Source organism: Giraffa tippelskirchi, chromosome 3 (genome assembly GCF_054371585.1).
Source record: "Giraffa tippelskirchi isolate mGirTip1 chromosome 3, T2T-mGirTip1v1.2.pri, whole genome shotgun sequence".
NCBI classification, from domain to species: Eukaryota; Metazoa; Chordata; class Mammalia; order Artiodactyla; family Giraffidae; genus Giraffa; species Giraffa tippelskirchi.
This window is the reverse complement of record NC_137277.1, coordinates 83,012,185-83,024,102: the sequence shown is the minus strand read 5'-3', so window position 1 is coordinate 83,024,102 and position 11,918 is coordinate 83,012,185. Positions and strand designations below refer to the sequence as shown.

General features: G+C 53.3%; 2 protein-coding genes across 2 annotated transcripts; both read left to right on the top strand.

Annotated features, from left to right (window-relative positions):
• Window positions 1-1,816: 1,816 nt before the first annotated feature.
• HOXD10 (homeobox D10) lies at window positions 1,817-4,172 on the top strand. Its single transcript, XM_081584815.1, has 2 exons — window positions 1,817-2,561; window positions 3,895-4,172. Exons 1-2 carry the CDS (start codon window positions 1,817-1,819, stop codon window positions 4,170-4,172), a joined length of 1,023 nt encoding a protein of 340 aa, XP_081440941.1.
• Window positions 4,173-7,859: 3,687 nt separating this feature from the next.
• On the top strand, window positions 7,860-9,990 carry HOXD9 (homeobox D9). Its single transcript, XM_081583188.1, has 2 exons — window positions 7,860-8,683; window positions 9,038-9,990. The coding sequence occupies exons 1-2, from the start codon at window positions 7,918-7,920 to the stop codon at window positions 9,277-9,279; spliced, it is 1,008 nt and encodes a 335-aa protein (XP_081439314.1). The 5' UTR covers window positions 7,860-7,917; the 3' UTR covers window positions 9,280-9,990.
• The last annotated feature ends 1,928 nt before the right edge of the window (window positions 9,991-11,918 follow it).

The window sequence follows — 11,918 nt, the reverse complement described above, 5'->3', positions numbered from 1 at the left end:
TTAAAGCTCCCTGCTGCTGCCCCGAGGCCGCGGCTTCCGAAGAACTGCTCACCGCCTGCAACAGAGAACGAGGGAGGAAGTTGTTGAAGAAGTTTCTCATAAAACTCGGAGTTTCCATGGTGGTGATGGTGGTTGTTCTTTTAATGAGGTCGACCACAACCCCAGACCAAATCCTTTTTATAGAACTTTCCCTCACCAAAGGAAACAGAAGACTGAGGTTCTCCCACCTCCTTTTTTCCCTCCCTTCTCTTATCCAAACAGAACCTTCCCAAATAATTTTAGGAATTGCCCCAAACTGTAAAACTCAACTTCTGACAAAAGTATAGCTTTTAATATTTGACAATTTGTGTTAAAACAAAAACTGACCTTCTTGGTTAGTAGCGAGGGGGAAAAATCAATAGTATAATTTTCAATAATTCATAAAGCGAACGCCATTATGCTAAATCTTAACTATTAATCTTATCCTTTACAAAGTCTCGATTGATTTGTTAATAAAATATCTTCCCGTGTGTGGCAACAGCGGGTATAACTCTTTAAAAACCTTCAGAAGCAAGAAAATTACCAAGTAGCCCAAGAATGTAGATGAGAATTTTATTGATCGCCCTGATTCTTCTTAATATGTATTAATAAATTCCACAACCTTTTGTACCTGCACTTGTCAAAAACCAATGCTTTTACAAAATCCATAAAAGGAAAACATATTTTTCTTTGCAGAAGAACCATATGACACCTTTGCATCACTCTCTCCTGCTTGGCCCAGTCAGTTTTCTGAAACTTCTGGAGTCTGAGGGTGAGAGTTTCCCCTTCCTAGAAAACATTCTTTTCTCTCTTCTTCCTTCCTTCCTCTTTGCCCTCTATTTTCAGGGCAAGTGGGGAGCGAAACCTCGGTTTAGTTGGTTTAGTTCTTCCGCTGAGAACCCGGGGGGGGGGGGGGGGGCGGATGCCGCGCTGCTGGCGAGGGACAGTCTCCGGGCTGAAAGCTCCCAGCAGCCCGGCCCTCAGAGGTCGGGGTGTGGTTCCCTGAAGAGCCGAAGGCTCGAGTAGCCCACCGGGGCGCAGAGGCGCCGGGAGCTGGAGCGGGCTGGAGGGCCGAGGCAGAGGACAGTGCCGGGGCCGGGCCGGTCCTCGGGGCGCCGCGGGGCTGGTCAGCTGCGTGGCCTCTCGGCCCTCGCGGCCCTTCTCGACTCCACTCCCCAGGATATCTTGGACGCGTCTAAGGCGCCAGAGCTCTTTCCTGTGGACTCCTGGGGTGGGATGTCTCAGAGTCTGGGGAGTCCAACTCACCTTCCCAGGCTGTCCGAGACAAAATGAACCAGGCTGAGCCCCCACCCACCGCCCTGTCCCCGGCCCTCTCGGGCGCCTTCTGCCTGGGTGTGTGCGGGGAATGCTTCTGTGTGCTGGCGCCACGGCGCCCGGGCTTCCCTCCCCGCGTGTGTCCTCCCGGAGACCCCTCGGGCAGAGCCTTTCCTTCCGCCTGCGGGGCCCAGAGGCTGGAGTGGGGGACGCGAGTGGGGCGGGCGGGCAGAGCGAGCCCCGGGAGGCTGGCGGGCAGCGGAGAGCGCTGCGCCGGTTGTCTCCAGCGCGCACTATCGCGGGCGCGTAGTAGATGTCGCTGTTGTCCGTGCTTACGCGGCCGGCTGGCCGGGCTCTGGAGCACGTGACCAGCGAGGAGGCTGCGGCTCAAGGCCATTTTCAAATCTCATTGGCTTGGTTGTCATGTGGTCGGCAGAGGCATCCACAATTACACGGGGAATGTTTTCCTAGAGATGTCAGCCTACAAAGGACACAATCTCTCTTCTTCAAATTCCTCCCCAAAATGTCCTTTCCCAACAGCTCTCCTGCTGCTAATACTTTTTTAGTAGATTCCTTGATCAGTGCCTGCAGGAGTGACAGTTTTTATTCGAGCAGCGCCAGCATGTACATGCCACCACCTAGCGCAGACATGGGGACCTATGGAATGCAAACCTGTGGACTGCTCCCGTCTCTGGCCAAAAGAGAAGTGAACCACCAAAATATGGGTATGAATGTGCATCCTTATATACCTCAAGTAGACAGTTGGACAGACCCGAACAGATCTTGTCGAATAGAGCAACCTGTTACACAGCAAGTCCCCACTTGCTCCTTCACCACCAACATTAAGGAAGAATCCAATTGCTGCATGTATTCTGATAAGCGCAACAAACTCATTTCTGCTGAGGTCCCTTCGTACCAGAGGCTGGTCCCTGAGTCCTGTCCCGTTGAGAACCCTGAGGTTCCTGTCCCTGGATATTTTAGACTGAGTCAGACCTACGCCACCGGGAAAACCCAAGAGTACAATAACAGCCCCGAAGGCAGCTCCACAGTCATGCTCCAGCTCAACCCTCGCGGCGCGGCCAAGCCGCAGCTCTCGGCTGCCCAGCTGCAGATGGAAAAGAAGATGAACGAGCCAGCGAGTGGCCAGGAGCCCACCAAAGTCTCCCAGGTGGAGAGCCCTGAAGCCAAGGGCGGCCTTCCGGAAGAGAGGAGCTGCCTGGCAGAGGTCTCCGTGTCCAGTCCCGAAGTACAGGAGAAGGAAAGCAAAGGTCGGTATGAGCAGAGTTGTCACCCCAGCGGGGCGCGCAGCCCCGGAACCGGCAGAGAGAGGGAATACCTGGGTACCCAGTGCCAAACCGGCAGCCTGGGGCCCCGACTGGTAGGTGCCTCTCCTCCCGTCTTTTAGAGGGGCAATCTTAATCCCGAGATGGTTTCTACTTCTGCCGCGCTGCCCTGACCCTCCTGGCTAGTCCTGGCCCCATGCTGATGGCGCCCAGGCAGAGGAAGGGCTTGCCGGGTTTATTTTTCCTGAGCTAGACCTGAAATGCAACAAAAGAGCACCAAAACGCGGCCCCAGAACCTCCTTTCTCCCACTCAGATTTGCAGTCCCAGCCATGCCTTTCACTCAATGATGATTTTAAGGTGGTCCAAGGTACCGCGTTCGTTTCCAAGTGTATGCACCCCGCATCCTGCGAGCTTGGGGACAGCGAGGGCAATGAGATGGCTGGACCAGTTGGTGCTTGGGCTGGAGAACAGGGCTCCCTGCTTCTGCGGGACTAGGTAACCTTGGCTTTGTTGTCTGGGGAAAGTGCCGAATGCTTTGCAGTCCTTTTGCAAAGGGGGCAAAGGCAGAAGGGGGGAGAATGGAATGTGTATGGCCCACCCAGAAGGGCCAGCCTTAGGGCTGGATAGGGCAAAGAGCCCTGGCTTTTCTGCCCCTGATCCTCTGCCCCAGTGCTCAGAGTTGGGCCACAGCAAGGAGCTACATTTCTTGTTTCTGGGAGAATGCTTTTGTGTGGGGGCAAGAAAGCACAAGAATTCAGGAAATACTGGGGCATACAACGATGCCCAGGCAGGGCGGAGAAGGTGTACTTGGTTCCTCTGGTATCTTTTGAAAGAGAATTGGTACCTATAAACCTGGCTGTGGGGCTCCCCGCCTGCCTGGGAGAAGTGGGGAAGAAGTGGCAGGTTTGGGGATCTGAGGCAGCAGTGGGATTTGTAGGCTTGTCAGACTGTGGTTTGCTTCTTCCACTCTAGCCCTGTTGTGAGACGATCATTTAGAATGTTGCTGGTGAGATCCTGAAAGTTTACTATTGTACTAATATTTTGTGCAGGTCACAAAGTAGAGAGAGAAAGAAAGAGAACGCTGACACAGACGGCAAGAATACCCACCCATTTGTGTCATTTTGGGTACTTTAACTAACCTGACATCATTTACAAATATCTTTCAGGGCCCACCTCATGTGAGTAATGTTTAATGCAAGCATTTCCCAAAGCGGCCTGGCTGCCAGCAGAGTCATGGCCAAGGGTAAATTTGAACAGATTGAGAGAAAAAAAAAAATTCTTCATTTTTTTTTCTTCTTCTCCCTTTAATTTTGTTAGAGGAAATCAAGTCTGATACTCCAACCAGCAATTGGCTCACTGCAAAGAGTGGCAGAAAGAAGAGGTGCCCTTACACTAAGCACCAAACGCTGGAATTAGAAAAAGAGTTCTTGTTCAATATGTACCTCACCCGCGAGCGCCGCCTAGAGATCAGTAAGAGCGTTAACCTCACCGACAGGCAGGTCAAGATTTGGTTTCAAAACCGCCGAATGAAACTCAAGAAGATGAGCCGAGAGAACCGGATCCGAGAACTGACCGCCAACCTCACCTTCTCTTAGGTCCGAGGCCCGTCAGAGGCTAGGATCGGAGAGGGGCGCCGAGTTCCAGGGCCGAGTGCTGGAGGACTGGGAAGGCGGAAACAAAACCTTCAATGCTCTTTGTTTTTTGAATTTTTTTTTCCCTGCTAGAATGTGACTTTGGGGTCATTCTGTTCGTGCTGCAAGTGATCTGTAATCCCTATGAGTGTATATATATATATATATATGTATATATATATATATATATATATATAACTAGCACGTGTAATTTATTATTTTTTTCATCGTAATGCAGGGTAACTATTACTGCGCATTTTCATTTGGCTCTTAACTTATTGGAACTGTAGAGCATCCATCAATCCACTCGTCCATCCAGCAATGTGACTTTTTCATGTTTTTCCTAACACAAAGATCTGTGTGTGTGGTTAGTCCATGAGCTCATGGCGTTTTGAATACATCCAGTACTTAAAAGTACTTAAATTACATATATATTTAAAAAGATTAAAACCCACAAGCTTTGGGGGGAGGGGGACTAAAAAAGCACATTACAATGTATCTTTTTGCAAATGAGTTTAGCAGTTGTCCTTGGTGAGATGGAATATTGACTGACTTTGCCTTGTAGCCTTTCCCTTGTGGTGCATCTGTGGTTTGGTAGAAGTACAACAGCAACCTGTCCTTTCTGTGCATGTTCTGGTCGCATGTATAATGCAATAAACTCTGGAAACGAGTGCACTCCCTCTGCTTTCTGAAATGGAAATATGTTGTGAGGGCGATGAAAGACTCTGGTGAGATTATCTTCTGGTTAAACTGCTTGTTTGGGCCAGTTGCTGGGGTGTTAGAGAGTAGGGGAAGGGATATGGGAGAGAGAAGCTGAAGGGGGCCTTTAATACTGAAATTTGGCAGTGGTGGGGGAGTGATAATCCAGACTGTGCCTGCTGTTTTCCTAGTTGGGAAGAAGGAGGGTCCTGTCTCCCCCTCCCCTCATGATAGTAACGTGATTGATTTGTCAGTGGATGTGAACTTTCCTCTAGCCTGAGCCTGGTAAGTAAACTTGTGCCCAAACCGAATTTTCCTCGCAGCTCCCCACTTGTGTGTCTTCCTCTCTTTGGTTTTCGCTGTTCTATTTTTAATGCTTTCAGTGGAGTCTTGGTGATTTCTAGCTGGTGTGCCATCGTCAGGGACTAGGTCGAAATCAGTCTTGCCCACCTGGAAGCCGCGGGGCCTCCATTACAGGAGCAAAGACAAGCAGCAGCTTAGCATTGCATCGGATCCATTTCTGCTCCCATGTTCTTATCCCTACATCCATTCCAAGCACAAGATAGACAGACCACAGTGAAGCCAAGGAGGAGTGAGTTTTCTCATCCCACTTTGCCCTGGTTTCCTTGTGGAAGGATTTTATGCTCAGTCATTGCCTTTTGGTGGCCTACATGAAAAAATTTAAAGCAAGAAAAGGTTTTCACCAGTTAATTTGCCCTTCATTTAATTACAAACTGCTGGTTGGAGCCATTGTATCTGGGAGGCAAGAAAATGTATGAAGGGTGACCGAAAGAATTTGCAGATGAACATGACTTCCCATGAAGTCCAATGTTCCAGTTGTTACCATGGCACAGAAAACTCCAGCTATCTTCTCCCTGCGTGTGAGTGTACATATAGATAGATGGATAGATAGAATGCAGGATCCTCAGCCCAGGAGAGTCCAGACTTTTCTAGTCCTGCCAGGGAGAAGAGGAGAGGCCTTGGGGGGATGAGCTGACAGAATTCGTTACCCCAGGTTGTGCTGTGGTTTCAAAATGTCTCCAGTAGACTCAAGCAGCTTCCTTGACAAATCCTTGTGAAGGATTTGTCAAAGGACAAATGAAAATGACAAATCCTTTTCATGTCCCCCCCACTTTTCCCCTAAAAACAATCTCTTTAAGGGCGTCTCAGCCTTAAAACCCTCAAGCAAGAGTCCTTGGGAGACTCAGTAATTATTCAGAGTTTTAAACTTCCTGCCGAAAACAGAGATTATTTTCCAGGTCCAAGACAGAACGCTTTAGGGGAGCCATTTCCTAGGGTGGAAGATGGATGGCATCAGTGCCAGGTTGGGAACACTGGAATAGATGTGCCCAGACCTCCATTGGTTGGGCAGGAGAAGGAAGGCAATTTTAGCTTCTCAGTTTACCTCCTGCGATGTGGGGAGCACCATTCGTTGTTGACAAGGGGTCATGTCTCAGAGGAAAATCTGGGCTACAGGCAGAGGCAGCTCCTCTGGAACAAAATCAGAAAGCCTTTGGCAAAGGCAATCAATCAGACCATAAGTAGCCATTTTCCCCCTTCCTTTCCGGGGCTCAAGGTAGGCTGGGAGCCCCCCAAGGGTGCGCTGGGCAACTTGTAGAGCGAGGAATATATCCTCCACCCGCCGACGCCCCGACTGCTTTTTGTCTCGGCTCCCAGCCGGGCTTCCGAGGCTTTGTACCATGGATTTGGGAGTGACAATGGGCATTTCCCTCAGATTCAAGGCTGCCCAGCCTTACCTTTGGAGACAGGGGGGAAAAAGTGGGGAGGAGGGAGAGGAAGAAAGAAAAGAATTAGTAAGAGAGTAGCCCAAGGATCAGGCCATTTATTAGAGATCTCTGGAATTCACTTGGAGGCCTCCAAGTGAGAACCAAGGGAAGCGGCCTGGCCCAGGGAAATGCTGTTCCCGATGGCCATTCTTGAGGCAGGGTCGGGGCGGCAGCGGGGTGCGGGCCTGCGCTAGCATTTGGGTTCTTCCCTATGGCGTGTTCTCTTCCAGGCCCTTTCCAGAAGTCCCGGAGAAGACAAGGCACCCTGGCCGCCACGGTCCGCGCGGTGCTGACTGCCAGCTTGCGGACACTTCCGAAGGCAGACAGAGCCCGGGCGGTGGCCGCCGGCCGCGCCCAGCCCAAGGGCCAGGCCGCCCCAGCTCACCCCTCCGGCCTCGGCGTGTGCTCAGCCTCACGTCGGGGGTGTGTGCCTGCGCGGGCGTGTGTGAGTGCGGTAGGGGGAGGGGAGCTTTCCGAGCTGCTCCATCCGTCCGTTTTATTAGGGACACATTAATCTATAATCAAATACACCTCATAAAATTTTTATTGAAAGGCATAATATCATTACAGAGGTCTTCCACCTGTTTTAAACAACACGACAAGCTGTGAGAGAGCGTGTGTGGGTGTGGGTGTGCGTAGGCAGGGGTGGGCTGGGGCCGAGAGAGAAGCACCGGGAGAACTCCCCTTGGGCGCCAGGGGGCCGCCTCGGAAGGCCGGCCTGCCTCGGGCCGCCCAGGCTCGCGCTCCCCGCCCCCGGCCGCTCTGGACTCTGCCAAGTGCTCGGTGCGCCCAGAACTCACGGCCGGGCGCTCGGAGCTCAGATGCTGGGGAAGCAGCCCGAGCCCGGACTGCAAGACCGAGGGCGGCAAGAAGAGGCGAACAAATAGTCCCGAGCGCCTCCTGCGGCCGCGTTCGGGGCGCGTGGTCCCATTCGCCACCGGGTTGGCCGAGTCAGGCCGGGCCGAGCTCGGCGCACGGGCCGGGACCCGTGGGCTCTAATTGCTGCTCTTATGTTGATGATGATTTTTTTTTTTTTTTTAAATCACAGCAGCCCCCAGTTTAGCGGACTGATTTACTCCTGGTATTGGTAAATATGATCACGTGGGCCGCGCGACCAATGGTGGAGGCTGCAGCCTGCGAACTAGTCGGCGGCTCGGGCGCCGGCGGGGAGCGGCGCCGCGGCGGGCAGTGTAACCTTGGTTGGGAGCGCGGGGCGCCTCAAAATGTCCTCCAGTGGCACCCTCAGCAACTACTACGTGGACTCGCTCATAGGCCATGAGGGCGACGAGGTGTTCGCCGGGCGCTTCGGACCTCCAGGGCCTGGCGCGCAGGGCAGGCCCGCAGGTGTGGCCGACAGCCCGGCCGCCGCCGCCGCCGAGTTCGCCTCGTGTAGTTTTGCCCCCAAATCGGCCGTGTTCTCCGCCTCGTGGTCCGCGGTGCCCGCCCAGCCCCCGGCGGCGGCGGCGATGAGCGGCCTTTACCACCCATACGTGCCCCCGCCGCCCCTGGCCGCTTCCGCCTCCGAGCCCGGCCGCTACATGCGCTCCTGGATGGAGCCGCTGCCCGGCTTCCCGGGCGGTGCGGGCGGCGGCAGTAGCGGTGGCGGCGGCGGCGGTGGCCCGGGCCCCGGTCCCAGCCCCGGCCCCAGCGGCCCACCCAACGGGCGCCACTACGGGATTAAGCCTGAAAGCGGAGCGGCACCGACCCCCGCCGCCGCCACCACCTCCACCTCCTCCACTTCCTCGTCTTCCTCCTCCAAAAGGACTGAGTGCTCCGCGGCCCGAGAGTCCCAGGGGAGCGGCGGCCCAGAGTTCTCGTGCAACTCGTTCCTACGGGACAAGGTGGCAGCGGCGGCGGCTGGGGGAACCGGGCCCGGGGCAGGCGGCTCATCGGAGCCCTCGGCTTGTAGCGACCACCCGAGCCCGGGCTGTCCGCTGAAGGAGGAAGAGAAGCAGCATTCGCAGGCGCCGCAGCAGCAACTTGACCCAAGTAAGTGCAAAAGAAATTGCCCCCTGATTTATTGCTGAAACCTGTAAGGCTCGAATGTGCAAAACTGATAGTTTTACTAACCTATAAAAACGTCTAGACGCCTACCCTAGCCTGGGCGAGCTACACGCATCCATAAAAAAAAAGCGTCCCATAACCACCTACCCTGGGCACGCGGTTTGTACGGTAAACAGAGCGCGGACATTAAGGCTTTTTATGATAATTCCCCCCCAAGTTGTGAAAAGCGGCCATCCTTGGTGAAATTAATTTAACGACCTCTTCTCTCCCCCACCCCGTTGTCTCTCCCTGCCTCCCCTCCGCCCCTCGCTCCCCTTCTTCAAACCCCCCTCTTCATAGACAACCCCGCAGCAAACTGGATCCACGCTCGCTCCACCCGGAAAAAGCGCTGTCCCTACACCAAATACCAGACGCTTGAGCTGGAGAAGGAATTCCTCTTCAACATGTACCTCACTCGGGACCGGCGCTATGAGGTGGCAAGGATTCTGAACCTCACAGAGAGACAGGTCAAAATCTGGTTCCAGAATCGTAGGATGAAAATGAAAAAGATGAGCAAGGAGAAATGCCCCAAGGGAGACTGACCCGGCGCGGCGCCGGCAGGACCGCTCTGCTTTGCAATGGCAGTGGGGTTTTTCTTTGTGGGTGCTTGATTTCCAGAACTTCTCCAGCCATTCGGACATTTCCCCCACCCCATTTTAGGTAGAAGTGACTGTGTGGTTGGTTTCTGTGAGGTAACTTGGGGGACTCTGTATTTGCTCGCTTATGTGTTGGAGAAACCAAGAGGCTTTGGGGTTTTGCCCTATCCTGCTCCCCTGTTTTCCTGTTCCGTTGGTTCCTTAGGCAATGCCATGTTTCGTCACTGCACGCTGGTTTGAGGAGCCCTCTCTTGTGTAAATGTCTCTTATATTTCTGAAAAGTGCTGTAGTTTAGCCCCGAGCGCTGCTCAAGCAGGGGCCAAGCGCACCCCATTTCCGAGAGCGAAGGCAGAGCGACGACAGTGCGGAGGCCCGCCCGGGCCGGGCCCCGGCCGTGTTGCCCACCGGTTATGAAAGCCCCTTTTCCTCAGGGAGGCCGCAGGCCCTCCAACTGAGACCTGGAATGAGAGAGGAACCCAGGGCCTTCGGTGGGTCAGGGATTTCTTCTCAGTGCACTGGAGGGGCCGCACTCTCCCTGGGAGGGTTTGGCTCGCGTGGGCGGCCGCGGGTGTAGGCCCTCCCGGTTCCTGCCTGAGGACCAGTTGTAAATGCTACCACTTCCTACCAATAAATGCTGACCTGATCAAATGGAGCCCAGACGCTGGCCCTGAACACTGTGTGCTTGCTTTCTCTGCCTCTTTGCAAAACATCACCCTCATGGGACTTCTTCCCCATCTCTGGGAAGGATACTCTGCTAAAAATCCATGGCCCTTCCACCTGAGAGGTCTCTGCTGTGCCTCTGAGTCTCGCTTTGGTTGGGCAGGCTGCAGCATAGAGCACAGCCCCCCCCCCCCGGGGGGGGGGTGAGCCCTAGGCGGTCCTGTCCCAGCCTGCTTCCAATGGCTCGGCGAACTCTGTACCCTGGACCCAGTGTCAGCATTGCAGCAGAACCAGCAGAGCCCATGGACCCCAGAAGCCAAGGGATCGTCTCGCTGGGGCTTTGACATACCGCACCCCCTGTCTCCCTCTGCTGATGGAGTCGCAGCCATCAACACCTCCGCTTCCCCCCCACCCAACCAGGAAAAGGCCAACTCAGCACCCTGGGGCAACTCCCCCAGTTCCGCGGTGCTAGCTGGCTCCGGGAGGGCTGAGCCGGTTAGGCTCTGAGCTTCCGCCCCTCCCCACAGGAGCCCCGAAGTGACCTTAGAAGATCAAAATGGTCAAGGCTCTCCGCTGCAGCTATCCCCACCCCGCTCCCCCCTCCTCCACCCAGTTTCTGTGTGTTTAGCCCCCAGCTCGGCCCTCTGAGGACCGCATTCAGAGGCTAAAATGAAGGTCATTGTAAGTGAGGATTTGGGCCCAACGCGGCCTTTGCAGGCCCGAGAGGCGGCGGCGCCGGGCGGCCTGGGCTGGGCGGAAGGCGGGGGCGATGGCAGAGTTTTGGGGGGATCCGGATTAAAGAGGGGACTTGAAGGAAAAGCAGAGGGGGGCAGGGAGGGAAATCCAAGGCCCAGATCCGGCAGAAGGTGCTGCGTACCCTCCGCCCCTGCGGCCAACTCGATACCTTGGGCTCTTTGAAAACAGGAAGAGCCAAGGTGTCATAAAGCCATCGAGTCGGCGAGACGTCTGGAGGTAATGAGTTTACAACAGGCCCGGCGCTTCGCTTTGAAAGCATCTCATTTTGATGTTTGTGTTTGTGGGAGGAAAGGAAAAATGCAGACAAAACTAGGTCTTAAAATCTGGACAATAAAATATAAACAGGACTCCGTTGGACTAAGAAGGCAAGGGCTGGGGAGCCCCGGATGAGGTGTGAGCACCTAGGAAATAAAAATAGGGGGAGTAGGAAGGAGAAGACAATATAGTTCTGATTTTAAAAATAAGCTGGGTATAGAAGTAGCCAGTGGGTGGCTCTCAATAATATTGACTATGCCCACCGTCTAGCTCCTTCTTTTTAAAAAAGAAAAATACGTCTGTTATATGGGGGTGGGAGAGTTAGTGCTCTTGGGTCATTTACTTAGGCCGAGCATCTCCCAGCCGCATGGTCGACGGAAAGAGATGAAGCTGCCACGTAAATAACCTTTCACAAAAATATCTAGCCCTCCACTCCAAACAAGGAGCAAAAATATTGTTAGAAATTACTTGTTTGCTTACAGAAAAATTAATCGTTACAGCTGAATTGGAGGAAAGCATTTTTGAAAGTGAGAAAAAAAGATTAACCTCTTAGGAAACACCTTAACTGATTAAAGTCTTTGCTTTTTTAAAAAAACTCCAGTGGAATGCTTAGCCAATTCATTTCACTCTGTGACTTTTGATATAAATTTAATATCTCATTTATTGTGCTTAGAAGTTCCAATGAACACAGCCCAACGGGGCCTTTCCAGACAGGCGTTCAGAGATAAATCAAAAAAGTTTTTAACTTGCCTTCTATCCCCACCCCCATTGTCCAGTGAAATGGGCCTGAAGCGTGAAAACTACAAAGTAGCAAACATTCAGGATTTAAGGCTACATGTAACAGCTTTAAAAGAAAAAAATGAACGAATTTAACTTCTGTAATTTCTTAGCTTTCGAAGTACCTGGCTCCACTG